We start from the raw sequence: 27999 nt of genomic DNA on the forward strand, positions 1-27999 counted from the left end.
CTGGTAATAATGCCGTTAACAGTAGGGTCAGAGCTCGGTGCTTCCAGTGCATTTCTTACCTGGCCATGAAGAGATTTGGAAAGGTATGAAAGACTGCACAGCCTATATAAGCAAAGTTGCTATTACTCCTTTGATCCACTAGGTGGTACACTCAGATCAACATTTTCTTGAACATGACAGTTGCTTTGAAAAAAATCATTTAAAAAAAGTGGGTAAATAAAGGGATCATTTGAGTCTTAAAGAACCAAAAAGCCCATCTCTCTGTTAAAGTCTAACATATGCATTTGTTTTCTGTAGTGAGCAGTTTAATTGAATACCCATATCTGGCATTATCTTAATGAAACAAGTAGAATCTGGAATAAAGAAAAACAAAAAACAAAACCTTTAGCAGATGTGTAGGGGTAATATATAATACATGTTTATAAATATAGAACTAAACAGTGTGGCACAAGTGGCTGAAACCCTAGTGTATACTTGTATATGGGCATCTCCAATATACTCCCTTGTAGTTTAGTATAAAAGCAGCAATGCAAAAAAAAAAACGCCAAGACATTGTTAAATAATAGTTTTTTTATTTTTTAAAATAAATGCATTTACAGTCTAAAAAACACAAGGGACAATACCCCTTATTCTCAGACATAGACGGCACAAAACTAATAGCGCTATGAGCACTTTGAGGCAAAGCTAGCAGTGTTACTTCATTCTATTGCAGTCTCAGACTCCAGGGCTAAGGACAGCTCAACTGCTTTATTCATAAATTTAAAAAAAAATATGTTAAATTGTTAAAGTAGGGCCTCCTTTTAAATCAGTTTGTGGAAAAGCCTCAGTCTGCATTCTTTGCCGGAAGCACCTTATTGTAATTGAAATAGCCCACATGTAGAAACTCAGCTGTCCATTTGGACAATTAAAACACATTCATGTAGTCTCTTTAAAAAGGCAGCTTTGTATGTTTGAGATCAAGGCATCAAAAAGGGGAGATCAAGCTTTGAAGTAGCCCTTCAACCTGGAGTTTGAGACTTGGGTTCAACTAGATCTACTTTAATGCTGCGATTAATTATATATATTATATATATATAATATATATATATATATATATATATATATATATATATATATATATATATATATATATATATTATATATCGACTTCAGAAGACCTTATTTTTGAAGACACAAACAACTTCAGACTTCATATTCAAGGTCAACTGCTGATTTTTTTGTGAAACTACACAAACATAAATCTGTACAATTATATAAAACTTGTGTTTTTACATTAGTTACATAAAACTAATACTTCATTTAGGAGTTCCTTCATTCACCTGGAAAATAGAAAAAAAATAATGAAACCTGACTGCGTATTGTTTGTGTCCTAATGCTGGCGAGTTATAAATATAACTCCATAATACTATATGGTGTAAAAATAATTAGTATGGCAAACAAAAGTGAGCAAGGCTGGTAACCCGATAGACAGTGTCATTCATAATGAGTCACGAGCAGCACTCACCTCTACAAATCAGCAAAAACACAGACTGGGTTATACAAGGAGAATGCTTGACAGCAACCTGCACAGCTCTGTACACACACTGGGGTCCGTCATCCTTCTCTATAGGGGACATTGCTGAATACACAGGGGTCCGTCATCCTTCTCTATAGGGGGATTTATGTATACACACTGGGGTCTGCCATCCTTCTCTATAGGAGGGATTGCTGAATATACAGTGGGGTCTATCACCCCTCTCTATAAGGGCAGTTCTGGGAATACAAAAAGGGGGCTTTTATCAGGGCAATGCCACTTTTTAAACAGCACTTCTTTACAACAAACAGGTTATATTAATGACAGCTATTAGCAACAGTGTAAAGTAAAACAGGCTGTTCTGGTTCCCAGCACTTCACATTCATTGAAAATGGAGAGATTGCAGATCAAGGAGAAAAAAATAAATAAATAAATGAGTCACACACTCTGATGACAAACTCACCAAGGCTGCACCTCTGTGTGGCCAAAAAAAAAATCAGGATAGGCAAAGTAATCCATGATGCATGTTGAATTCGACGGTCATGATACCTAACAAAACCCATACTATGCAAAAGAAAAAAAAAAACACAGCCCAAGCACAGGCGCTATCTGGGTTATATAAGAAACAAGCATTACACCTGCACACTACACCGGCTTCATTAAAATACTGCTCCTCATACACACTTCATTTCATGTTTCTGTTTAAGACCCACACAAACCATTTCAGTTTTTTGGCAAATTTTAGGATGGAAGTGCTTTTGTAGCATGCATTATATTTAATTGCAAAACAACAAAACAAATCAAATTCTAATGAATTCTACAAGTTCGGTATGAGCTTAATAAAAAGCAGTATGTTACAGTTCACAGGTCATCTTGTAATTAAAAAAAAAAAAAAAAAAACTTAGCTTTGCAAACAGGGGGAGACAACTTCCTGTAAAGCAGGGTATGGAGCCCAACCCAGTTAGACTCCCCCATCAGGGGAATATTTCCTTCATATTAATACAACCTTCATGTATCCGACCCCCATACTAGACATGCAAGGTGTTAAACACTCCATCACATTCATGATCATGAACCGCAAACTAAGCAACATCTGGCCAGCCCTGGTTAGAAAATGACACTATATAACCAGCTGCTGCGATATATGAGAAGGTAGACAGTTTAGTCTGCACAACGAACCTGCAAAAGCAGCCCAATTTTACACAAACACACGTGAAAAGAACAATATAACCACGTAGCATCACAGACAGGTAATCGAACTTTGCAGACGCAGTATGCTTCAAAGTGTAAAATTAAAAAAAACAAACAACTTTTGAATACAAAAGTAGTAATTTATTGTTAAGGAGAGAGACTGGTGCATCCTGGGTAATCCTAACCCTCTGTAACTGCTCCAAGAATGGTGACCCTGGGAGATATGTGGACGTATTTTCGCTGGTGTGTGACAGGGTTTATAGAGCTGTTTCAAACTGCAGGGTTCATCCGCAGGTTCAAAAGGTCATCTGTTATGGGCTGCTGCTACCCAAGAAGATGAAAGAAGGGAAGAGGTGGAGAGGGCTATAAAGCATCCCCCCCCCCCATCATGGACAGTGTTCACCTGGACTGGGCATTGAAACAGTATGAAGTATTTTATGTTGGTCTGGCAGGACCAGATTGGATTTCTCTCTTGGTGCGCACCCCCCCCCCCCCCCCCCCCCCCCCCGTCAGCCTCTTTCATCCCAAATCAAACCCAGCCACTGGTCAGCTTGTAGAACATCTCCTCGTCAAGGCTCTCATTCTGGTCCTTGGCACGCGTCGACAGGAAGATGTATCCTCCAATGAACTCGTGCACAACCTTGCAGTCCACCTCCGTGCAGATGAAAGCAAGGCTCGGCTCATCTGCAAACTCCACTGTCACCTGGAAAGGAGTCCAGCAAGTGAAATTACAACCCTGGGAACAACAACTAAACTAACGAAGCAGAGCCTTAAACTGCTGCTCGATTTCATTATTCATTTTTAACATTTAGTTTAACATCATTATGTATTTTCTGCTTGTTCTTCAGCAGTTAGCACAATGTTTCTATCTATCTATCTATCTATATCAAAAGTGTAATGGGCACAAATTATTTATCAGCAATGCTAACTGAGAGAAGTTTATATTAGACAAAGTGATAATTTTAAAATCATCCTCCGGCATGAGATATCAACCTTGAGGTGACAAATACAAATCCATCAGATTTAAAAATGCACCATTTTGATCTCCCAGTTGACGTTCCACTGCTTCATGTTGCTGAATCTCCAGGTCTTGATCGCATCTCCAGTGTGGGCGTCCATGCGGATCAGCCTGTTGTAGGTGATGCCGATCAGCTCCTCCCTCTTCCCTCCCTGGAACCTGTTGGGTAATCCAGCCAAGAGCCACACTTAGATTTTGATCTAAAAATACCACCACCTAATTGTATTAACTATAAATTACACTACCCTCCAACAAACAAAAACAGATGAATAAATGCAGAGCCTGGGAGGGTGGCTATAGTTGCCAATTTTAGCCCACTCAAGACATCTTGCTGGCTAAATATCCTGATATGGGCATTTGTGTATTGCCCCAATTAAAACACTGGATCATCCTGCATAACTGGTAGAAAGTCCTGTCAGCCACACTCCCCTCCCTATCTACCAACTGCCTGAAAAAAGCTACATTCGTAATTATGGATAAATGGGATATTAAATCAGATTTAAGAGCATTGTCAAGCTACTGGAGAAAGGCAGGAATAGCCAGGAAGTCTTATTTCTTCACCCACCCCCATATATATATATATATATATATATATATATATATATATATATATATATATATATATATATATATATATATATATATATATATATATATATCTCTGTCTCCCCCCTCTTCAAAACGTGTGCAACATATTCTTGCTGATCAAGCCCATGGTGCCCCAAATACTGTCCATTTTCTAGAACGTGCATGAACATTTCCAAGGTGAATGAGAAGAACTTCTAATATTGGGATTTCCACAGCTCCATTTGAACTCACTTTGCAAGGAAGTGTGTCATTCCAAACTCGGGCAGAGACTGCCAGGCCTGGATGAATCTCATCTTGGCTTCGATCAGACCCATCTGGGCCACGTTCTGGTGAGCTTCGAGGATCCGAGCCGTGATCTTCAGGAGGACAAACAGGTTGACAAATCAAAGATCAACCCAGTTTTGCTTTTAACCCCTACAGTATGCCAAAGCTACAAACAGCTGTTTAAATTCAAACTTCCCCTGCAAGCACAGAGCACAAGCCCCAGACCTCACTCCCTTTGTTTTACACAAGAGGCATGCCCCCGTCCATCGTCCATATAGACACATCTAGAAATCTGATAACCCATTGAGGTCAGTCCAGAAAGCAAAGAACAAACACAGTAATCAAAGTCTGACTACATCCTGTCCCAGAACAGACTTGCCATTTACGAATTTTACATAAAAATGAGTGCCTTTCTATCAAATTAAACATGTTATATCACTCGGGTTGAAGGCATACCATTATTTAATTATACATCTTTTGGATTGTGCTTTTTAAAAGTACAAAAAAAGGGAAGCTTGCTAATTTATTACAGAATTTCACCTAAAATCAACTCTCTCAACATTACAAACACACACTTGTAAAAGTTCAAGTTTAACACAGATGTTGAACTACGCTATTGAACACATTCCCCGAACTACACCAAATGCGACACCTGTTCTAGTGCACAGCTAGACAGACGGACAGTCACTTACCAAGTCCCTTATATAGCCTGGCTGAAGACGGCAGGATGAGCAAAAAGGAGGGAGAGGGAGCAGAAAGAAAGAAAAAGCAGTGAGAACAAGGCAACAAAGCATAGAAACTGCTGCAAAAAGTCAAAACAGAAATAAAAAAGTTCAAGCCGGGATTCATGCAATAAATCCAGTGAGAAAAAGCAGCACATTATATATAAACCCACTGAGGTCAGTCCAGGTTCCTGTTCCCATGGCAAGGTGCTCATACCATGTGGTAGAAAGACCATGGTTGGATTTTGTGATGGATGTACAGGTTTGAGACCCTGGTTAGCACCAATTTTGGACTATCTAAAATGTTACCTTACTGTATGTGAAGTAGTGCAAAGATATATATTTTTTGTGTATACATACAAGCTAACAGGCCTTTGTCACTTTCTTTTCTGGTGATGATAGTGGTCATCTACTGTCATTACAATACAAGAAGCCTCTTTACACAGGACAGAAATGTCTGCAGAAAAACAAATCACAAAACAATTTTCCAACAGGTGGCAGTAGGGCCTGAGGAATGAGAGGATTTCTGAATGAGTGGCTACAGTGCCTGTAATTTTGCTTCAAACAGAGAAAGGGAGAGAAGGAGAAGGAGGAGGCGGCGATAGCAACAGTAGCCAAGGGTGCTGGAACTAGAGGTGCTCAGGGTGCAGCAGCACCCCTTTGGCTTTGCATGGCTTCCAGTTTTGTTCAACTGCTTTCAGCACCCCCACTTTAAAAATGGTTCCAGTGCCACCGACAGTAGCAGGTCTAATTCAGACAATAAGGCTTCAAAAACAGACAAAACTTGTGTGCATGCAGCTGAAAAACTACCTGCAACAAAATCAATTGTAATATCTGGCATCTGAACGAGTGTAAAATGTAGAACACAGAACGTAATTCTTTTACTATCCGCTTTCAAAAGCTGCTGAGTTTCCCAGGCTGACCTACAGAACCACATTCCAAGAATTCCTTGAGATTCACACCCCCTCCTCTCCCCACATTCCTTTGAGCACAAAAAGTCACTTTGCCGACAGGAGAGACATGCCACAGTGATCCAGATGTTTCACACAGCTCTGATACAACACAGCTGCATCTGGGAAACATCAATCAGACTCCAACACACACTGGGAGCCCATCCCGCTTCCTCCCCCCTTCCTCTCAGCCATGCGGTGTGTGTCCATCTGTTCAATTATTACGCATACATCAAGATTTGCCTGCCATCTCAAAACTTAAAAGGAGAAGGAGAGTGCGTGAAAGCAGGCATGTCAAGTGCCGATGCTTGGCCATCTGATGATGATGTATGGCTATTTTAACAACGTAGTGTCTGCCGCACCGCTGGCATACCTGCTTATTCTTGTACTTCTTGAGATAGCGTGGAGAGACCAGGCACTCGGGGTTGATGTCGGTGCTGATGGGCTCAGCGATGAGCTGGGGGTCAGGATTCATGTGTTGCATCTTGAGGAAGGACAGGATGTTCTGCACCTCCAGGTTGTATGAACTGTCAGCCATCGTCTTGCCTTTGGAGGCCAGCCGGCATGCCGCCATCCAGTTGGCATATTGCTTCTCCTGTGGGGTGGGGATTCACTCAATAGGGTATGTTACCCATGTAAAACACAGCCCCCCAGCACAGAGGCATTCCCCCCACCCTGAATAACTCTGCTGCAGCTGCATCAAATCCTTCTGAATTTGAATGTCATGACTTGAATTGACACAATGCAGACCACCTATAGGAGGTCAGTAAATGTTTAAAAGCTTAAACCAGAATAAAAACAGTTAAAAAACCAGTTAAAATAGTGCTCAGAGGGGGTGCACAAGTGCAGGCGAGTATTGGAAACATGCTCACAGTGTCACAGCGCAGCCAGATCTCGTTCATGCCGTCAGCCACAGGGATCAGCAGCTTGATGTTGAACTTCTGACCAGAGATATTGACATCTGGAGTCACCTCACAACCTAGGGGTGGTGAGGAATGCAAAGGGGAGGGGGAAACAAAATTTAAATTAAGAAAACACACACAAGGCAGGGCTGTCCAGATGACTCTGGACCCATCTACGGCTCATTGAGCTATACAACAATCTTTTTAGAAATCAAGGATAGAGAGAGCACACACACACACACACACACACACACACACCTCCTTGATAAATTGAAAACGCATTATTTTAATAATTAGCTGGTTATATTTATTTATTTCTCACACCCAATATACCTTGCAGCTCTGAATTAAAGCCATAGAGTTTAATATAAATGACAGTAACATCCGTTCTTATGACCTGTTCAGTATGAAGACCTCCTCACCGGTACGATGCTCTCTGCAAGACAGTGTGCTGGTTGCAGGGAGTTCCAAGCTGTATTACAGGTAGTGATTCTCAGCCCCACTTCTCTTACCTCTGAGATTCATCTGGTAGGCTGGAGTCCCGTGAGCTTCCTCCTTGCTCTTGTAGCAGGAGATGGTAATGTCTTTAAACGTGCACCAGTACTGTTTGTAGCCTTTAAGGGTTAGCTTCTTCGGCCTAGAAAACATTGAACCAGAACTATCAGGATGTAGTGATCACTATCAACCTTGTGGATTTCAGAGTTCTCCAGACTCTACTGAATTTGCTCACCCTGTGTAAATTCAATACAGAGGACTCAGCTCAGTTCTCCGAAGCACACAGAAATGTCTCAAGTACCACCAAGCACCTCAACTCACAAAACCCTTGCCAACCACTATATGGCTTGCTCTGTTCAACCACTGAAAACTGCAGAAATATTTTATACAGATACATCATAACTAAAAACAGGAGAGCAATGAACAGCTTTAAAATGTACTCACTTGAAAATTTTAACGTAGTCTGCAAGTTCCGGAATAGAAGTGATATCACCCTTAAAAAAAACAAACAAAAATTGCATTTCAGTGAACTGCTTAAAGAGAAGAGTCCTTTACACATACCTCACGGTCTACTTGATCAGATAGGGTCAGAATTTCCGCTTGAGCCATGAACCAAAGCCTGCGCTAGACCTGCCCTGTGATTAACTCCAAGTCCCCGGTGACACAGCGAGACCAATGCCTGCAAGTAGATAATTCTTATACCAGATATAAAAACCTTTGCTCTGTGCAAATCACATTCAACACCCCCCAGTGCCCAGCCCATGAATCTCAGAGCAGCACCTGAACCACGTTTGAAAATAAATCCTATTAGAAAGAAAGTGTCAGATTGCTGCAGGAACTGCAAGGTTCCAGCTGATCTACAGCAATACATTCCCAGTAGCAGTAAAGGAGGTGTGTACCAGTATGCTGGAAGTCTTGCCCCCCTCCAGCGTGATCTCCAGGTCAGACAACGCTGCGTCCACCTCGTCCACCTCCTTGTCACTGTTGTTCATGTGGTTGACCGAGGACATGATGGACAGCTTATTGATGTGGTACTACAGGACAGGGACAGAGACAAACACACAGAACCAACTCAACTCCGAGCCAGCAACAGATTGAACTCTCGCCTCACCACTGGCACAGTACCAACCCTCCATGAGCTTGAGAATTAGAGATCTGTAGTATAGGCTATCTCATGTATTAGCTGTGTGACCATGAACGGAAGAAAAATAGACAGACGAAGCACTCAAGTTCAATGCTTGCTGTCTACCCAAGGTAATCAGGTACGCACTACTTCCCATACCCACATTAGCAAGTAATTGCTACATTTAGCCATGCTGCCATTACAGGTGAACATAATGTTCTCTTCAATTGCATTTAAGTGGATGTACTCTGGAACAAGCAAAAAAAAAACTCAAATTAGTTTCTATCACTGACGGGCTACAGACCGCACAGCAAGCTCATTATCTCATTGAGGGCGAGGGACACACAGTGCAGACGGATACCTCCATAAATCTAGAAGGCAATGGGAGCTTTAGAGATTTTTAAAAAGAAAAACAAATTCTGAAAAGGTTTAGCTATTAATGAATGCAGCTAGGTGGATGTGCCCTGAATATAATAAACTATATACATACTGTGTACAGTGTATCCCCTCCCATTTCTGCTGCTAAACTGGTTTATGTAAACAATACTCCATGACTGCCTAGTGCGTTTGTTTCATCGCTATGCTGCTCTGTACATAATGGCTGATGGCTGCACCCTTCAGGGTCATGCATTGTTTGGCCTAGCTCATAGACTTAAAGATTTAACAAGCAGAAGATGTCCATAGAGACTGATAATCTGTTTACAAGGATGTCCTGGAGGGAGAACAAAACACCACAACAAATTCAAAAGAAACAAAGAGGATCTGGAGCTTTCTCAGCACATCTAAAAATAAAACAGCCGATCACATGACTGCTTGAGTTAAATTTCCACAAATGCTTTGTTACCTGCTACAATATGTACTTCAACAAATTCGCTGCTACATTTCACACAAGTATCCATTGCGATAGACCAGTGGTTCAAAAACCAGTCCTGGGGACGCTCGTGGCTGCGGGTTTTCATTCCAATTGAGCGCTCAATTACTTCTAGACCCTTATTTGAACTGATAATGTGCTTAATTAGACTACCTTTTTCAGCTGTGAAGAGTTGCATATTTCAAGTTAGCTGTAAAATTTTATAAGTAACTTGAACTCTGCAACTGTTTGAGGTCTAAAAAAGGTATAATTAAGCAAATTATCAGTTCAAATTAAGGGTCTAGTGAAGTAACTGAGATCTCAGTTGGAATGAAAACCATCAGATACAGTAGGTCCCCCAGGACTGGGGTTGGGAACCACTGCTGTAGACAGTTAAGGATGACAGGCATATAGATATAGCCAAATAGATATAAACATCCAGTTAGGCATCTTGGGATTCCAGGATTCAAATTTTTTGAGCTTCCAAAATGGTAGCCGAGTTGCCTGGTCTCATGTCACTTCCCCTAAGCTCCAAACAGTTTCTCGTTTGACTAACTCTGCAGTCAGTCCACAGCTGCAAGGATCCAACTGCAGCAAGCACAGAAAAATGGCACCAAAACCAAGCAGAACATTCCACACTGGGAAGGAACACCCAGCGCACCCTGCACTCCTTCCCTGACTCACCTGCAGAGCTGCAAACATCATCATCTCCTCCTCAGTGCACTCTATCTCCTCCAGTAGGATGGCCCACTTCGCCTGTTCATAGAGCTGATTCACACGGATAGCGTCGTACTGCAGGGGCAAGAGAATCAGGGATTACCTACATAAATAACCAGCCTTCACTGCACGGGGCTTCTTACAGTACTTCTCCAGCTGGCAGCAGTTTTAGTTCTCCAGGTAATACAAATCTATCCCAAAAATTGGTAACTACAGTGAATTGCACAGTTGCTGACCAACTGCTGTTCTGAAAGGGATTTCTTTGTTCTTTAACCTTTCCAGTATTTCCATTACTATTACACCTTTATTTTCCTATTTACTCACTTTAGAATTTTTTTTATTATTTCTCCTTTCCCACTTTGTCTTCCACGGCCACAACCATTTCACGTACGGTACAAAGTAGTATCACATTGGGTGGCTTTCAAATTTCATTCACAGGAGGAGAGGTGTGAAAATATCCCTATAACATAGGAGCTTAACTCATAACACTAAATGGAGACTTTAACCTTAAACATGTCCTAGCTTGTCACACACAAGCACAAACAGCTACTTTATTTAAATTTACATGTACTGCGCACACACACAGGCAGCACATGGGGCAATTTTAGACAGTACCTTTGGGTTAAGGTCGAAGAAACTGTGGTATTTGAATCTCAGCAGCAGCACCTCGTTCTCTTTCACATCTTGTTCCATCAGAGATCGGGAGGAGTCAAACCACCTGTGCAAGAGGCAGGATTGAGAGTGGTATTAAGGAACTACACCTGGCCACAGGTAACGCAAGGCTCTCCACAGGGAATGGAGCTCCACTCACCCTTGGTTGATCTTGGCCTTGTCCAGCAGACTCTGTGGCTTGTAGAGCTTGGACAGGATATCAGGCGAGGAGATTGGTTGGCTGACAGCGAGGATGCTGGGATTTCCCTCCGACAGAGGGCTGTCCCCAAACCAGGCCGAGGTGGGGGACAACGGACTACCGTCGCGAGAGTCATAGGTGGGGGTCATAGTCTTACTGTAGAGGCCAGGACTCGAGTATATACTGCCTGAGAGTGTAGGGGAGGGAAATCACATTAAGCCTCTGGGCAAGTAGGAGGGGAGGCAGTCTTATTAGGGATGTTCACAGTAGACAAACACATGTAAGCTATTATGGAATGCACCATATACATGCAAACACAAACAAAACTAAATACACGACCCATACCCCTCTCAATGGCAGCCTGGAGATTTCAGTTTGAATGGCATATAATGGACACAGTGAGCCAGCAGGAGTCAGACAGCATGAATTTTAAGAGGCAGCCCAATCCGAGGCTCAGGGAGCTGGAAAAGGGGCTGGAGCTGCTTTTGTACAGAACAATTCAAACAAGGAATCGTTTCTGAGAAGATCTAAATGCCAGCACCACGTACAAGATCTGTGTCACGTCAAAACGGACACTCAGGAACTAGCCTGACCAATGGTTTTTCACATTGTGAGACATCATGTCAACAAAATCCAGCCAGCCACAACATTTTATTTGGAACACCCCACCCCCCCTGTATTTAACAGCATGCTTCAGAACTTGAGATGGACAAACAGAAATAAACATACTGCAGAGAGAAAACTAAGCCAAAGATGTATACCACACACTAACTCAGATCACGCATGTCCAATAGTCACTAATTTGTTGCTATGCTGAAAAGTATTTTTGGTTGTTTGACTAGCAATCAGACTGCCTCAGTGCTGCAGCGCCCAAGTTATAAGCACTTAGTGCTGCACAGTCAGCAAGTGCATGGAAACACGCATGCAAGACACCAATACAATGCAGAACAGCATGAAGTTTGTTAGAAATTACCTTACCACAAACTTACATGATCCCCATGAACACCTTGCGTACGTGTTGATCAAATTTGAGAAATTAGGCAGCTTGCACCATTTCTCTCCCGAAACCACGATCGAGCGATCATTAGCAGGGTCGGGGTTAATTTCCGTTTTTCAATTCCAATTCCTTTTTAAAATCAATTATTTCGAAGGAATTGGAATTTACATTTTAGAGACAATGGCTGTGATTATTCAACTACAGCTTTCACTGGCATCAAATTTAATGGACTAAAAACAGTGACTTCACCCGAGAAGCTCATTAACAGAATACTGACGATTGTAATTTTGATCAATGATGCGTTGGAATGGATTAGAAGGGAATGGGAACTGATTTTAAAAAAGGAATTTAAAATTGAACAGGAATTGACCCCAACTCTGATCAGTAGCAGTCTGGTTCATGCACCATTAAGACACAGTTGAAGTTTCAAAGTCGTTAATGTGCACAGTGATTCCCACCGAAGGGCAGATGTACAATATTTGCTTTGTTTCAGGTGTCTTACACCTTTTAAACTGTCAGTATTAACTGAATCTTATCCCAGTTGTTAAGTGCCAAATGTTTCAAACAAGCCCCTCCAATTAGGAAACACTATGCAGGAAAGGACAGACAAGAGCAAAAGCTTACCTTTGACTGGGCCGATGAAAATAACATCGGAGTCTGGAGATGCGAGAAGAGAGAGCAAGGAAAGGAAAAGAGGAAACAGATTAAGAAATTCAGAGAGAGAGAGAGAGAGAGACACACCGGAGACAGAGACAGACAGAGTAACATTTGCAACAGGGAGGACAGTGCTGCCCAGTGTACCGTGTGTGCAAGCCACACAATAGAGGTAAACTACAGGACAACTTCTGTACATCAAGAGAAAGTGAGCCAGATTTTATTCTTGTGGGATTCATTTCGATTGCTTTACTTTCCCTAAGCTGTTATTTATAGCAGGTTCACAGTGATGAGTTGGATATATCTTTCGATATGTCTTAATTTCAACAGGAAAGAATTAGAAAAAAATATAAATCTGTTATAAAATTGGGAATGCATCCCTTCTAGCTTTTAAAAATCTGAAGTTTGCCCATTTGTTAATTTCTGAATACACAAAACAGATATTTAAAACTATCCTTCTATGGCAAACCAACACAAGCGTGTGCTTTAACTTTCACAGAGGCCAGTGAGCACGTGGACCTTATGCAGCAGCTTTACAGCAGAAAGCTCATGTTTCCATGGCCGCAGTGAGATGAACAGCCTGTCAACTCCAAGGAGTGAGTACACAAAACCATTAGCAAGCTTTTAAGAGCAGTCGTACGCATTTAAACTCAACATGCTAATGCTTTAGAAATATGTAGCAAAGGTAGTGGAGCCAACAATAGCACAGCTGAAATCCAGGACTGCAACAGTAATGCACGTTCCACCTTGCCTGCTGATAAACTACAGGCTCTTCCACAAGGCAAGTATCACATTGCTTGTTTCCATTTCTAACAGGTATGAAATATTTAAGCAAACAGATTGAGATTATTCTCATGTGCAACAACTCAACTGGGTGGGGCTGCGTGATTTACCGGAGAACACCTAGTACCAGCCTCATAGGATGTTACCCATGACGCCCAATGGGTTCACACTTCTCCGAGTTCACATCAGTACTGTCCTATATACAGAAGGAGGTAGTGAATCTGGGAAAATTCCCAGACCCAGAGCTCTGGGTCAGTGGCACTGGATAAGAACAAGGCCACTGTAGAGACACTGTTTATAAAACACAGGAAATGCAGTGGGGTCAGTAAATCTGGAGTAATCCTCATGCCAGACTGCAGTTTTGTTGCGATGCACATTCCCTGAACCCCACACATCTGGAAAGTTCAGAGTTTTAACCCCACACATCTGGCCAGAGGCCAGAGTCCCCACTCCCACCCCTGACCTTTGACACTGGCTGCCTGTTTTGTAAATCAAGCCACCACAGAGCCAGAGGAGAAAACTTTATTTGACTTTAAATTGAAGTACATGGAATGCAACTTATATTAGGTTACCGCTCTTGTCGCCAGTTGGGCTATTGCTGTTTCTAAAAGCTATCAAATTAGAAGCACTAGTTGCAATTGACTTAAAATGAGAAAAATGCATCAAGAGATGAATTCCAGTCTCTCCAAGAATTCATCAATACCCTGGGCTGGACCAAAAGTCTAATGCCAAGTGTGTAATAAATGAATGCATGTGAAGAAGGGAGGGTGGAATGCGGAACTACATTTTACGTGCTGCTTAAGTGTCTAACTTTTGACCGCACACAAATAGTGAATGTTTATTCTCAAGTGTACTACCGCTAAATCTATCCACAGCGTAGTAGTCTGCATTGTTTTACTGTAAGCAAGGAGGATCGGTAACAAGCGTTCAAAGAGAAGCAGGAAAGGCAGAGCTAAAAGTGCGAAGGACACACTACAGGACGGCAAAGAGCTGCATTGTGAAAGACAAGTGATCTACCTGATCCGGGGGTGAGGAGTGGCCCCTCTAACTCCAGCGCATCCTCCTCTGCCTCCTCCAGCTTTTTTTTCTTCTTTTTGGGGTCCTGGGGTTTGCGCAGCAGAGACAGCTCCTCAGGGTGCCTGATATCTGGGAGGAAACAAGTTGGGGTTCAGCCCAAGGACACTATGTAAACAAGAACCGCAGTAATGTCTTCGTGAATACAGTTACAATGTTGACTCCCACCCCCACCCGGCAGAGAAACATTTTAAATATGTATTATTCCTACATCAAAGTTGTTTTCTGGTCACGGGCTCAGCTGAAATCTTCCCTCCACTGCAGTGAATAAGAGAACAAATCAGAAACAGCTGGGCTTGCAGCTAGAAGAATCCCTGTTCTCAGGCTGCCCTCCCAGCCGCCCACATCCTGAACAGGGTGCTGCTTGCAGTCTCTGCCACCAGGCAGACACAGGACTCCTTGATGATGCACTTGTCTGGAGAGTTTCAATTGCACTAGTTGAGTGACTCTGCTGTGGTTGGTCTGGGTGCTGATTAACTTTGGTAGTTAGAGGATACTGTGGACTTGACAGCAGCAATCCCAGGAGTACAGGCTTCAATGAAAGGTACTACACTAAAAAGCACATTTGCAAGCCAAGCTGCTTTTTTTTTTTTTTTAAATCAGTAGAATTGATATTTTACTGAATAGGCGAGTTGCAAGAAATGTCTCCTTTTGAGGGCGTTACAGAAATAAAAAAAAAAACATTTAACAGTTCATGTAAAAGACTTTAAAAAGCTGTCATGGAGAGTGTGTGTGTGTGTCAGAGCTAGCTTCATGGCTTGGTCAGGACGCCATGTTTAGGTTGTGTAACTAAAGCACACACACCAGGAGTTTTAAGGACTAACAGCTGGTAGCTTTCCCCCCTTCTTCATTGTAGTATAAAAAGCTGAGCGACAGCCTGGCCTTATACAGCAATGAGAGCAGGCCAAGAGCATCAGAGCCAACGCATGCCTTCAGCTTCCTAGGGGGTGTAAAGGGAGGACTGCATGCCTTTAATGCACTCATTACTGGCAAGAGAGAGGAAAGGGAGGGGGGGGGGTCTGCACCAGGGGGACTTACACCTATTAAATGAGTCCATCAGAAATTCCCAGTTAGTTTGTACTTCTTTAAAGCTGTGTCAGGCTGCTTTTCTGGTGTGTTTATAAACTTATTAAATAAACTGACTGTTCAGAGATCGGCCACCCTATTCAGTATGTGGTTCTGCTTTTAAGAGGATGAGAAGCAGGCCATGTCTTCACCTTCACACATCTCCCTATTTCAGCAGCCTTCGGAGCCAAGCAGTACCAGTAAGGACAGGACACAATATGCAGATTGGCTGTCAACACAAGGTCCCTTCTCTCCAAGCCAAGATTCTGTACTGCCTGTAACAAAGTGAACGCTGTGAGCATTAGACAGCCCACAGCTTCCAGTCTAAAGCCAAGTTGCCAGAACAGCACCGGACCCACAACAGGGGCTGATACTTGAAATGCCCTTTTATTGTCATGAAATGAAATGGGTTAAAGAAAGGGCTCCTGAAAAAAACCCGAAGATCTGTCATCTCTGCACTTCATCTGCAAGCGAGAAGTCACCCACAACTGCTGCACAAGCTAGTTCAGTTTTTATTTTCTTATCGTGCTATAAAAGCAGTGCTCACCACTGCACCAGGCTCCGATTAGACCGCCGCAGAGAGCACCAGGCTCCGATCAGACCGACGCAGAGTTCACCAGGCTTTTTCAACCACTTTTAGTGACCCAATGTTTTTTGGGGGGGGGGGGTTTATTATATTGAACATTTCTGTATTTGTACCTGTGATTAATCCGCTTGGCAGAATACTTACATAGACATTTGAGAGGGGTGGACTTGCTACCAATTGTTACAATTGAAAGAGCAGTTCAACAGAACTTGAAATATCAACCATGCACATTCCATGCAGTGGACAAGAAGAAAACAGAAAACAATAAGATGAGAAGTTTCATAGATTCATGCCTCAGGAGGTTTGATAGGTATGCTAGAGAGTTTTCTACAAGACAAGTTTGCCCTGGTGGCATTCATTGATCCTGCCGCAACAAAAGGGATGAAATATGACCAGCACCTTGCTTCCAGCTCACTGAGCAGTGAACACAAAGAACTGAATTACACAGGCATCAATCTGCTCTTTGAAGAGGTCTGCTGTTAGCCAAAGAAAAACACCACAACATGCACAGCTGCTAATAGAATACAGCAGAAGCACAAATACCCATTTCAAAAGAAAAACCCGACTATCATAGTCATCATCAAGACCCCAACCCTGGCTTGAGCGTTTCGCAGCGATGGATAAACCGAGCACTTACTGAAGGTCTTTGCAATGTCTGAGACGGCCTTGAAGACGCGGTCAGAGAAGTTCACCTTGACCTTCATGTGCTTCATGTTTGGTAGCTGGAGCCGCAGCAGCTTGTGCTGAGGGGTGAAGAGCAGCCGAGCGTCAGCCTGGATCCCGTACTTATCCAGGGTCCAGTGAGTCTTGAGCAGCCAGGTCTTCTTCTTCTCCCACCACAGAGCGTGGTCTGACCAGTCCCTCTTCACATCTAGAAAGAGAGAGAGAGAGATTATATGAAGGACTGTTGACAAACTACTTTGAATAAATGTCAAATGTTACACTGCAGTAGCCTTTCACCTCAGCAGACTAGACTGAACCCAGAATGCCAGTTTAAAGCAGAAACATTACTCAAACCAATTCTCTTCTTGCCCAGTGGTGCCTCTGGGAAGAAGTTCCACCTTCTCTACCAGCAGGTTTACACATCCTTTGCTTTACACATCCAATCAAGATGGAGTGAAACAGGTCAAATAAATATCCACTGTTCATGTCTGGCAAGAACATATTTTATGTAAAAAAAAAAAGACAGGGGTTTGCATTTACAGAATTTGGTAGCTTATTTAAAAAGAAATAGCAAGGAGACCTTGACAATGTTCTGCTCTCATTGACGTGTGTGTTGGCTTGAGATTTGCACCATGTCCGAGTTTCCTCTGCGATTATGTCAGGCCACAGGCATGTGCCCAGAGAGCTGACTGCTACTGGTGTCTGGTTACAGAGCCTAGTAAAAATACCAGCGAGCTCTAAACTAAACCCCCAGTTACTTGTGACTCAAAACGCAGACTCAAATATTCCAGAATTTGTTAACCCTTCTAAATTAAGGGGTGGGGAGCAGTTTTAATGACTGTACTTGTCCTATATACAGTTTCATGAAAACATAGCAACCTAAAACACAGCCTTCTGTGAGTTTGTCATTGTTAATTAAAAGTTAGCATGTCATGGTTTGAGTTTCCTCGGCTTGTTAAGCTGGTCCAGGCATCAATAACACTGCAAGGGATCCTGGTTTGAATCCAGTGAGAGACACGGCCCCCTCCGTGTTGAAGGATGGCTGCTCATGAGTAGGTTTTCATAGCAAACAAGAAATGGCAGAGGCTGCCTGATAACTGCATTATTTCCAGGAATAACTGGAAGCCCGTTTTGCTCAGTCATCTTTCAATAAGGTCGACAAACCCCCAAATACCCCTACACTACAAAGTGTGTTTTCCCACAGTTAACTGTAATCCTAACCATGGTACAAGTTACAACAAAATCAAAACGGAGCAAACAAATGTTCACACAAAGCTTTAAAAAAATTTGGGCAAGTAGTTCCCAAGATATACAGCAACCTTCAACAACCCAACAGATCACAAGCAAGAGCAAAATTCAAGAGCTGCGTAAAAACCATGGCGTATCAAAGTATAACAGTACACAGACATCTCCACTATATCCCCATTAGCTGGGCATGTTCATCCCTTTAGAGGGGAATGAATCCCCCAGAGTATCACAGTTTAACATCTTAAACTTTTCTCAAAACAAAAACCAAGATAAATGCACTCCAGGGGGCCCGGATGTCCCACTTCGGTTTCAGGATTGTTTTTGATGCGGTTGCCGAGATACTTGGTTTCCGGTTGTCGATGATTTACCCCGATACGCAGCAGCATTCAGGCAAGTGGCCAGAACCAGAGTGTGTGTCTCGTTGCCATTTCACTGGCCTTCGCTTTTACATGTCACGTAAACAAAAAGACCACCGGTACAGTAAGCCATTATTTTAATTCTACCAAGAGAATTAATGCAGTTCAAACAAATCCAATTCCGTCATTCTGCAGTTTGCCAGCGGTAACAGTAAAACACCCAGGATGGCTGCAAAGTGCATTAGGAAACACTTCCTAGAAGCGGAAGCCTTTTCACCACTCAAAACGGGAAAATATCCAAAATGGGGCTTTACAGACAAAGGCATAAAGGGGGTGAATGGGATAGAAACAGGGCCAGTCCTTGTCTACAGTCTGGCGATATTTCATTCACCACTTCAGACAGAATGACTATTTTGTTCCTTTTAAACTGGTGCTCTGGTTGCAGCTTTGCTTCTCATTTTCAGTCCTGGCCCGGCAATCACCCATCAATCATTTCAATAAGGGCAGGTAATTCAATCTCCGCACAGCAGCTACAGCTACAAATACAGGCTGCAAGCCTGACGTAATACTGACTCTAAATCAGGCACAAACTAATTGGGTGCAATAAAATGCAGAGCTAGAGTCCTTGGGAGAGCTAGAATTCGAAAGGGAAACATGTGTCCTTGTCTGAGCCACTCATTTGTGAATGTCCATGCCATGGCTTATAGGAGTATTTATTTTAATAATGTGTTTCTTCATGCAACACAGTGTGCATCCCTGCTTGCATATACAGCTGCACCAATCAGACTGGAGACTTCTACTACCCCACCTCCCATCCACAGTGCTCCAAAGTAAAGTCTGCACCACTGTTTGTGAAAGTCCATAAAAAATAAAAAGGTAGTGTTTTTTTTCTCTCTCTCTGAAACTTAGAGTCCTCACTGACTGCTAGTTAAATAGTTTACAGCAGCACCCCTCTTTACTGCATGGCTGCTAATGTTTACACTGAAGCAAAAGATTGTTTATAAAAACTCCCTCACGGGACACTAACGGACTGGGTGTGGACAGTTCTAGACTGCGCTTCATCAGCACGTCTAAACCTACAGTAAGTTTATACAGGGCATGTCACCGTGGATCTGCACAAGTAACTTCTCCATGGGCTCCCACTTCTATCTGATCAATAGGAGAACAGAACACCCAAGAGATGTCATACTTACTGATGACCCAACTCTCGTGTGTGTTTATCCTTACTTATTCATATCAAAACTGCAAAGCTATCAGAAATCCATCAAGAGGGACATAGACAGACACATGGTAGTGAAGACACACTGCAGAGTGTATCACTACAGGGATGGAAATACGGCAAGACTCCTATTTCACAGCAGTTTCACCCATTCCAGGTTTTGACACACGCTTGATTAATCACTGTGTATGGGGAAACAAGCTCAGGTGTGTCTTACTAAACTCTTAGTGAATGCTGGATCGGATTAAACTGCTATTCAATGGGAGCCTTATCTCCACCCCTGCATTACAATAATTACTTCATCAGAATTCAATGTGAAAATCTAAAATTTAATAAAAAATAAATAATCAGGAGAACGCAAAAATAAAAATAAGGAGTCGCTCTCAGGTCATGTTTAAGCTTCAATTTAAAAGGGGTAGAGATCATGTCTCTAATAGGCATACAAAGCAGGTGCTGTACAGGGAAAAATACATACGATACACAGGGTGTTGTGGCAAATGAAATGTTTAGGGAGAGCATGTATTCATACCAGTTATAAAACACTGGTAAATACAATGAGCTATGTTGCTCTTTTGGTCTTGTATTACGATACAAAAAGCATACAGTACCTTCATTATGATACAAAATATCATGCAAAGAAACTATCATGATTCATCGACACACTACGAACCGTTACACGCCTAGCCAATGCGAGAGACCGGAAGGAAGCTCCGTTCCTAAAATAACTGGTCGCACTTGGAAGTTCAATAAAAAGGCAGCATGACTCAGCCACAGAATCAGTTCTACTGTAAAAGTGGGCAACTGCAGCTCTTATATAAAAAAAAAAAAAAAATCAAAGATCTTGACAAAAACTGGATTTACAAGGCACCTTGTGATCTTTCCATTGTCCCAAACTCCTTGGCTCTCTGCAGCTTAAATACAGACCGCTCAGTATCAAGCAGCGTTTGATCGCCTGGCTGGCGAGACATGGCATGTTATATATATAAAAGGGGGGGGGGGGGGGGGGGGGGGGGGGGGTATTTATATTATATATAAGGGGGGGTTGTAATGATATTGGGATTATCTACTCAAAACAGCAACACATTTAAATTGGGGTTACAGAACCAACAAGCAAACATTTGACTAGTACAGTAAGATTGTGTTATGAAGGACGTACTGCTAACAGCAGATGGTCTATGCTGTAATGCACACAAAGGTCAAAATGGAAATACAATTTACAATTTCATAAAAGCTCACGACATCACAAGAGCAGAGATTTCTCTTTCCCAGAAACTCTGAACAAAGGATTGCCCAGATGCAGATTCAGTTTTTCCTTGACAAATCCATTTTCTGGAGTAGGCGATATTGAGGCGAAAAGCCAAAGCAAACATGTGACAACACACATTGATATTTGGTGCTTTTCAAACCACTGTAACGTCATCCCAGTTCACAGTTAACGACCTACTGTACAGAAGGAAGATAGGGACTCGGGCCACTTCAAAGGCATTCCCCAGTATTGTGCCAGTGACAGAGGGACACCATGTGTTAATATAATACTAGTCATTTTCACTGCGTAGCTTCATGAAAAATAAACATTGTTTTAATAACCATTTTTACTTGTGTTGCAGAAGGTACAATAAAAAAATCAACACATCAGTATTTGAATTTAAAAGAAATGGGACTTGTTAACCTATATAATATAGAACTTACAAATTATAGGCAGGGGGGTTAAATTATAATATAATATAAAAAAAAAATCGAGTCTCAGAGCCAGCTATAATATTAATATATAATATATATATATCTATATATATTATAGATATATATACCATTATATATATATATATATCACACACAGGAAGCCACAAAACTAGGCAAGGTCACTACTTAAACCATCTACTTCCTGTGTGGTTACACAACCAACAGAGCAGACTGAAAAGTCTACTTGACTGGAAAAACAAAGTAAATAAATAAAAATACTATTGTATTCAATTAAAAAAAAAAAGGATGAGATGTGTGTGTGTACCAGTAAAACTAAAGAAAGCTCAGGAGACTGTGTTGGTTTCCATGCACCACCGCTGTCTGTATGCTTGAAACACTGACATAAAATTGGCAGCAGCCCTTAACAGCACCTGGGAAATCACTCAGGAAGAGGAGGAGACAGCAATCCAGACTGTCTATAAATCAGGAGGGTAGTGAGCCTCCTTTGTAAAGCCATTCTCTCGGCAGCAGCGAGCTTCACCACACCCCCGCAATGAATCCCAGCCTTCCCAAGCCACAGAAGCAGGAAGCTTCACATCCTGCGCCAAATGGATGCCGTTTCCTTCCAAACATCCCCTGTTCAATTGTCAGGTGCGAGCCATCTTCCTCACAGCACATTCCCTTCCACACAGTGTAGTACGATGCCATCTTCCTCACAGCACACTCCCTTCCATACAGTGTAGTACAATCTCCGTGGGAGGCAAGAGAAACTACTGCATAGATATTAACTAGGAACTGCACTCGGCAACCAGCATACCAATCGAACAGTAAAGTCAATAATCTACGCATTTAGGACTATTGTATTTAAAAGCAAAAAAGCAACAAAATACAACTAAAAACAAGCATGTGCATTCTATATAAAAAAATGTATACCAGAAATGCAAGACGACATCCAATTTCTTATCATAAATAGAAGAGATTTATTAGCTAGCTGCTGTAGGGCACCAGGGCAAGTAGTCGATAAATGAAAGTGTAATTGAGACTTGCAAACCAACAGCCATGGAGCTCAATGATTGATAACTGTTGCATCGCTAATATTTACCCATCCGTCACAAGTAGGCATTAACAGTAAACACTGATCACGTGTTTATGCTGTGCAGGAATCAAATCTGCAGACACACGCATTAATCAAAACACTCTTATTTCTACAGTAAAACTAGTAGACACAGCAGAGGACTGTCTCCTTTGTCATGGAAAACAAGCTCAGATTTACAAGATCACAGCCAGAGCTGGTAACACCTGAACCCCATTACAGGGGTCACAGATCGCAGTAGGGTTCAAACCTGCAACATTCCTGCTGAACAGCCAGCGTCTAACAGAAAGGGAAAAGCCGTCTGGAAACAGAAAGGGTTAAAGAGACTAAAGCCAGCTCATTTACTGGTGCACATCTGACAGCAGCTGGGAGTGAACATGCCAAACCAGAGAAGTCATTTCCTGCTCCAGAGAAGACTCGCATGGAATTCGATCAGTGAGCCATTCGTCACATCACTGACCCTGCTCTTCACAAACACACAATACCTTTCTCATTACCTCTACAAGACGGTAATGAACCGACCAACAGGCAATGTCATTTCAGGACAGGATTTCACCTAAAATGGCAGTACGGAATTGTTTTTTTTACCCCATACAAGGTTTGTGAATGCGAGTCTCTGCAGACTAATGTGTGCTATTAGACCACACTTCTGCATCACAGGGGATTGCCAGTACATTTCAAGTCTCTGAACAGAATGTGCTCAGTTCTATTTTCTAATCTTCTGTTACCACATTGGAATCCTAATGATCTCTTTAGCTGCAAGCTTCTGGAAAGCTAAGCCAGCTTAACCCTTCCCACCACAGATACATTTTCAGCAGTAAACCAACATCTTTCTATCTCTACAGTGTCAATCTATATCCCACCCAACCCAGAGCTCAGACCACTGAGCTTCTCAACCCACTGCCTTCAACACGTAAAAGCACAGCACTACTACACACATTTACTATTAACATACTGTAGAAAACAGTTTCAGTAATGTTCTAAATATATAAACACATGCAGAAATGTACAATATTGAATAAGAGTATTGAACATGTTCTAAATACATACCAATCTAATAGAATTGACCTTTCAATCTTCTTAAATATAGTAGAGAGAAATGAACAGGAAACAAGGTAATCAATAACAAAGTGCTTTCCTGGCATTTCACAAAGCAATCCACTAAACACATTAGTGCTTCTGCACACAACAGTCAGCTTTCCCCTGCTCAGTGTGTCAGGCTTGGGAGGAGAAGGGGAATAGAACATGAAAAATAAAACTAAAAACACTCAATCTGGCCCAACAATATGGCCAGGTGTTTGTGCGACAGTTGCCCTCATGCGGTTTATTTCCACCATTAACAATCCTTATCAGAACAAGATGTTTGATTAGAAACTATAAGAGGACCCTTTAACCTCAATGGCAAACGGCCCATTCCGTACCTGCGCAAGAGCAGCTGGTCACATCTACCCACAGTTTACTTTATCTGCTGTGAAGGGCAATGGTCCAAAGTCCTTCAGTTTAGACAATTCAGATGGCTGCGAAACTCTCACCTTCAGCGTTCAACTTAAACAAACCGTGCAGTGCAAGAAGCCTGCACAAATACTTGCTCTACCATACACCTGTCCCGATGTCTACAGGTCCAGACACTGGCCCTCACAGCCTGGGGAATACTACCACCATTAACTATTCTTCATGAAAAAGCAGTAACAACATCATTGCCACCATTTCAATGCAGCATCTATAAGCGCTTTCCACCACAGCTGCCTGCGAGCCCAGGAATGAGAAGAGCGGGCAGGGCCACACACACAAACAATATATGTAAACATTGTTGTACTGTGTAAATTGCTACATTTTTAAAAGCAGCAGTTCAATAAGGCATCCAGGCAAACTCCAGAATGGTGTCATAAGACTGCCACATAACCAACATATTCCAAAGGCAAGGGCATGTGAAATCAAGACGCTCTTGGCTTCTTCACTGTATGCGAAGGTGCCCAATGCCAAATTGACAAGTGTTTTGTGTGTGTGCTGTTTCAACTGATAGTTAAGTTCAGACCACTAATGTCATTATGGATTCTACACCGAGCCTCAGGGGGTCAAACCAAACTATAGAATGCATGGGTAGTGGATTACACTGTAGCTGCATGATAAATACACTGTCAATAAACAAGACGTGTAATTAAAAAAAAAAAAAAAAAAAAAAAACTTTAAATTCATTAATTTCCTTTCACTACACGATCCATAGTATCGACAAAACCGCACATGTGAGGAATTAAAAAAGCGTCGCCCATAATTTAACCCAGAAACAATGCATTGCAGGAACGTAGTGGGCTGTATTTCCAGTTTATTTCCGCGAGGACAGAGCGTGCAAGTTCTGTTGTGTGTGGTTTCAGCTTATTGTTTGTGAACATGCTGTTCAAGTTAATGGTTAATGTTGTCAGTTAGTTAAATTACAGAGCCAGTGGGGGAGGGGCGAGAGAACAGTACTGAAGGAGTCGTCGTCCCCCCCCCCCCCCCCCCCCCCCATAAAGAACGCATGTAACGTGTCAATGAAAAAATGGACAAAAGAATGGCAAGGGGGTCATATTGTACTTTCAGCCCAGGTAGAGACACATATTAGCCACCTTGGGCAATCAACCAGCAAAATTACTGAAATAAAGTTGAACTGTGGCAGTCTTAAAACATCCCGAAGTTTTGAACAACTGGCTATTTACTAGCGTTTTCTAGAGGAAACCCCCCCCTACAAGAGGAAGGTCTTTACGGTCTTGCCCCAACCACCCAGTAAAACATCCACTCATTGCCTCAAACACACCCACAAATTTCCAGGAGAACTCTTCCAAGTTTAATATCTGATGCATCTTCCATAGACAATACCACCATGGCATAATCAACCACAAAAATCGCTATGTTGGCTTCGTGGTTATCAACACACTCGTGTGCATATCGGTGCAATTAAGAAATGCTTACTATGCAAAATAATGGCAAACCACACAAAACATCCGGTACATCCCTTGACACCTATCTGTCTCTTTATAACATCTCAATACAACCCAGCTGTCAAATCCACTGGGATTACAGCTTTGTACAGCAGGATTTAACATAGTGAAGCACAAACTCACTGAAGTTATGACAGCCTATGCCTAAAATGAGCCTAATTAAAATCAACTGTACAAAAGGGACAAAAAACATGAACCTTACATTACATAGAATGCACGCACGAAGCACGCGACTTTCTCTTAAATCGCTCAATCTAGCTGTGTCGATATACAGCCATTTGCCATAATTAACAGGTTTAAACAAAATCAAAAACAGGTAAGACGTTTTACAGGTGGCACCAATTTTAACCCCCCACCCCGGTGTCTATGCAAACTTACCAAGCTTCTCGACGAGTTTGAGCATCACCCCTCCAATGTGCACCTCGCCCGTGACCCTCAGCGACACGTCCCGGTGGAGATCAGTCACGTGCATTCTCAACTCCCAGGTCCCGTCTGCATAGCAGCCATCGGGCATCCGAATACCGTCCAGCGCCATCCTGCAGTCAGACAGTCACGGGTTAATAAAGCAAATGCATGGGTGCAAACAAAAGCCTAGACACTATCAAAACGTAAAGCACATCCACCGTTAATGCATCTACATATGTATATAGAATATGAAACACTGAAGGCTACAAGACACGCTTCACTGCCCGTATGTCGGGGTAATCTGTATAGGCAAATAAAAGAGGCTTTGACATTAGAGGGACCCGGCGTCCACACCCAAACCAAAGACCCACCATTTAACACCGCAAAGTTCAGAGGAGAACCGCAGCTTTACAGAACGGTCAGCCATTCCTGCTTTATACCACGTCATCATTTTTAGCGAGAAAAAAAAATGAAGTGGTGTTTTGTTTCTTTTACAAAAGATAACGTCCGAATGTATTAAACTTCTATAATAGAAAAGATCAATTTCGTGGAAAAATACCCCCCCCTGTAAAAGTACTGACAACTAATAAATACATTCGAATAGAGCCTTCATTTTGCAGTGTTCGCAATCGTTTACAGACGAGCATATTTTAAGCCCCATTGTGAAAGATACTTAGTATGTACATACATTACAAGCATTTTATCCCGCGGCGATATATTTGCTCACCTGCTCTACTTAACGGTACTACCTTATCTTAGGCAATACCACTAGCAGCCTAAAATAAGTTTGAAATGTTTAGTGCCTTAAAAGACTGTGCAAGATACCGGTTCCGAATTCAGAACCCGACACAGGATGGGTAACGATAAGTAGTAAAGGGATAGTAAACAAACATCAAGGTTATACAAAATATAAATGTTCTCACTTGTTAACACGTAGCTAAACAAAAACAGACTCGACACACACACGCCACGCAGAGGCTTGTCGCTGCTTAAAAGAGTAAAAGCGAAAATCAATTACAGCTACGTGTTATACCAACTCACCTTCACAAATGCAACAGTCCCAAAAACGGCAAACTGTTAAAACCCCAAAAGTTCTTGTTTTTTCACTGTTTTTTTTTTTTTTTCTTGAATTGACTTTCAGAAACACAACACGTCCCAGTAAACACAGCCTACCAAAGTGTTTCCTCCCGGCTCTACTTAATGGAGTCCTGTTGGCTCGCTTTCTGCCTCCCTCTCGCCACAGCAGATAACGTCACTCACTACTCCAATCCCGATATTCCTATGAAGTACTCCAGGCTTTATCCGCTTCCCAGTTCCCACTTTTTTACTCACTTTATTTTGAAGGGATAAAAGAAGGAAAGGGAAAATGTATGCACGTTTTTTGTTTTTTATTTATTTATTTTATTTTCATTTTGCACACCTTGCCTCCATTGAAAGGCTTTTTGCTAAAAGTGTTTGTTTTGTTTTGTTTTGTTTTTCCCCACTTCCCCGGAGCGTTGTGTGCTCACACAGCACAGAGCCTAGCTCTCGGGAATGGGAGCACCGAAGGTCGGCAGTCCCTGCCTTTTATGGCTATGGAACTTAGACTATGGACCGGAATGACATCCGGGGCTCAAGCCGCAGCCCGGGATACATTATCCAGTTGTACCCCCATAGAAACAGACACATTTACACACCCACACCCTGCGTGGCAATGGGAGGTAGAATGCATTACCGTTATGTGAGCTAACAAAACACACACACACCAAGCTACGCACTTAAGAACACAGATGGTTCCGATTAAACTTTGTACATTGGCTATCCCTCCAGGAGTTAGTGTATATGTGATTCTTTCATTGGTGAGATTAATCCCATATATTTGACTATATTTGGCGTGTTGATGGCATTTTGAGCAGGTTTCTTCACTTAAATAAAGCCCGAATACAGTTAGTGTCTTCTTTCTTAACAGAATTGTTAAATCATTTACCTACAATTGTGTTTTTTGGTTTTAATGCTGACATATTCCATAATCAATCAAC

General features: G+C 42.1%; 1 protein-coding gene across 4 annotated transcripts; it reads right to left on the reverse strand.

Moving 5' to 3' along the window:
- Window positions 1-1859: 1859 nt before the first annotated feature.
- Window positions 1860-27497, reverse strand: LOC121324015 (fermitin family homolog 2-like). 4 transcript variants are annotated; one of them, XM_041265393.1, is made up of 17 exons: window positions 27023-27497; window positions 25955-26112; window positions 16980-17213; window positions 14635-14763; window positions 12805-12837; window positions 11145-11370; window positions 10949-11051; window positions 10301-10408; window positions 8543-8677; window positions 8088-8137; window positions 7661-7785; window positions 7119-7225; window positions 6620-6841; window positions 5267-5287; window positions 4542-4666; window positions 3740-3881; window positions 1860-3407 (listed from the first exon to the last, which is right to left on the reverse strand). In XM_041265393.1, exons 2-17 carry the CDS (start codon window positions 26109-26111, stop codon window positions 3234-3236), a joined length of 2091 nt encoding a protein of 696 aa, XP_041121327.1. In that variant the 5' UTR covers window position 26112; window positions 27023-27497; the 3' UTR covers window positions 1860-3233. The 4 variants fall into 4 exon arrangements, with proteins under 4 accessions (XP_041121327.1, XP_041121328.1, XP_041121329.1 ...); XM_041265394.1 differs by lacking the exon at window positions 5267-5287 and having other exon boundaries at window positions 27023-27496; XM_041265395.1 differs by lacking the exon at window positions 12805-12837 and having other exon boundaries at window positions 27023-27491.
- Between the last annotated feature and the right edge of the window lie 502 nt (window positions 27498-27999).

Source organism: Polyodon spathula, chromosome 12 (assembly GCF_017654505.1).
Source record: "Polyodon spathula isolate WHYD16114869_AA chromosome 12, ASM1765450v1, whole genome shotgun sequence".
NCBI lineage: Eukaryota > Metazoa > Chordata > Actinopteri > Acipenseriformes > Polyodontidae > Polyodon > Polyodon spathula.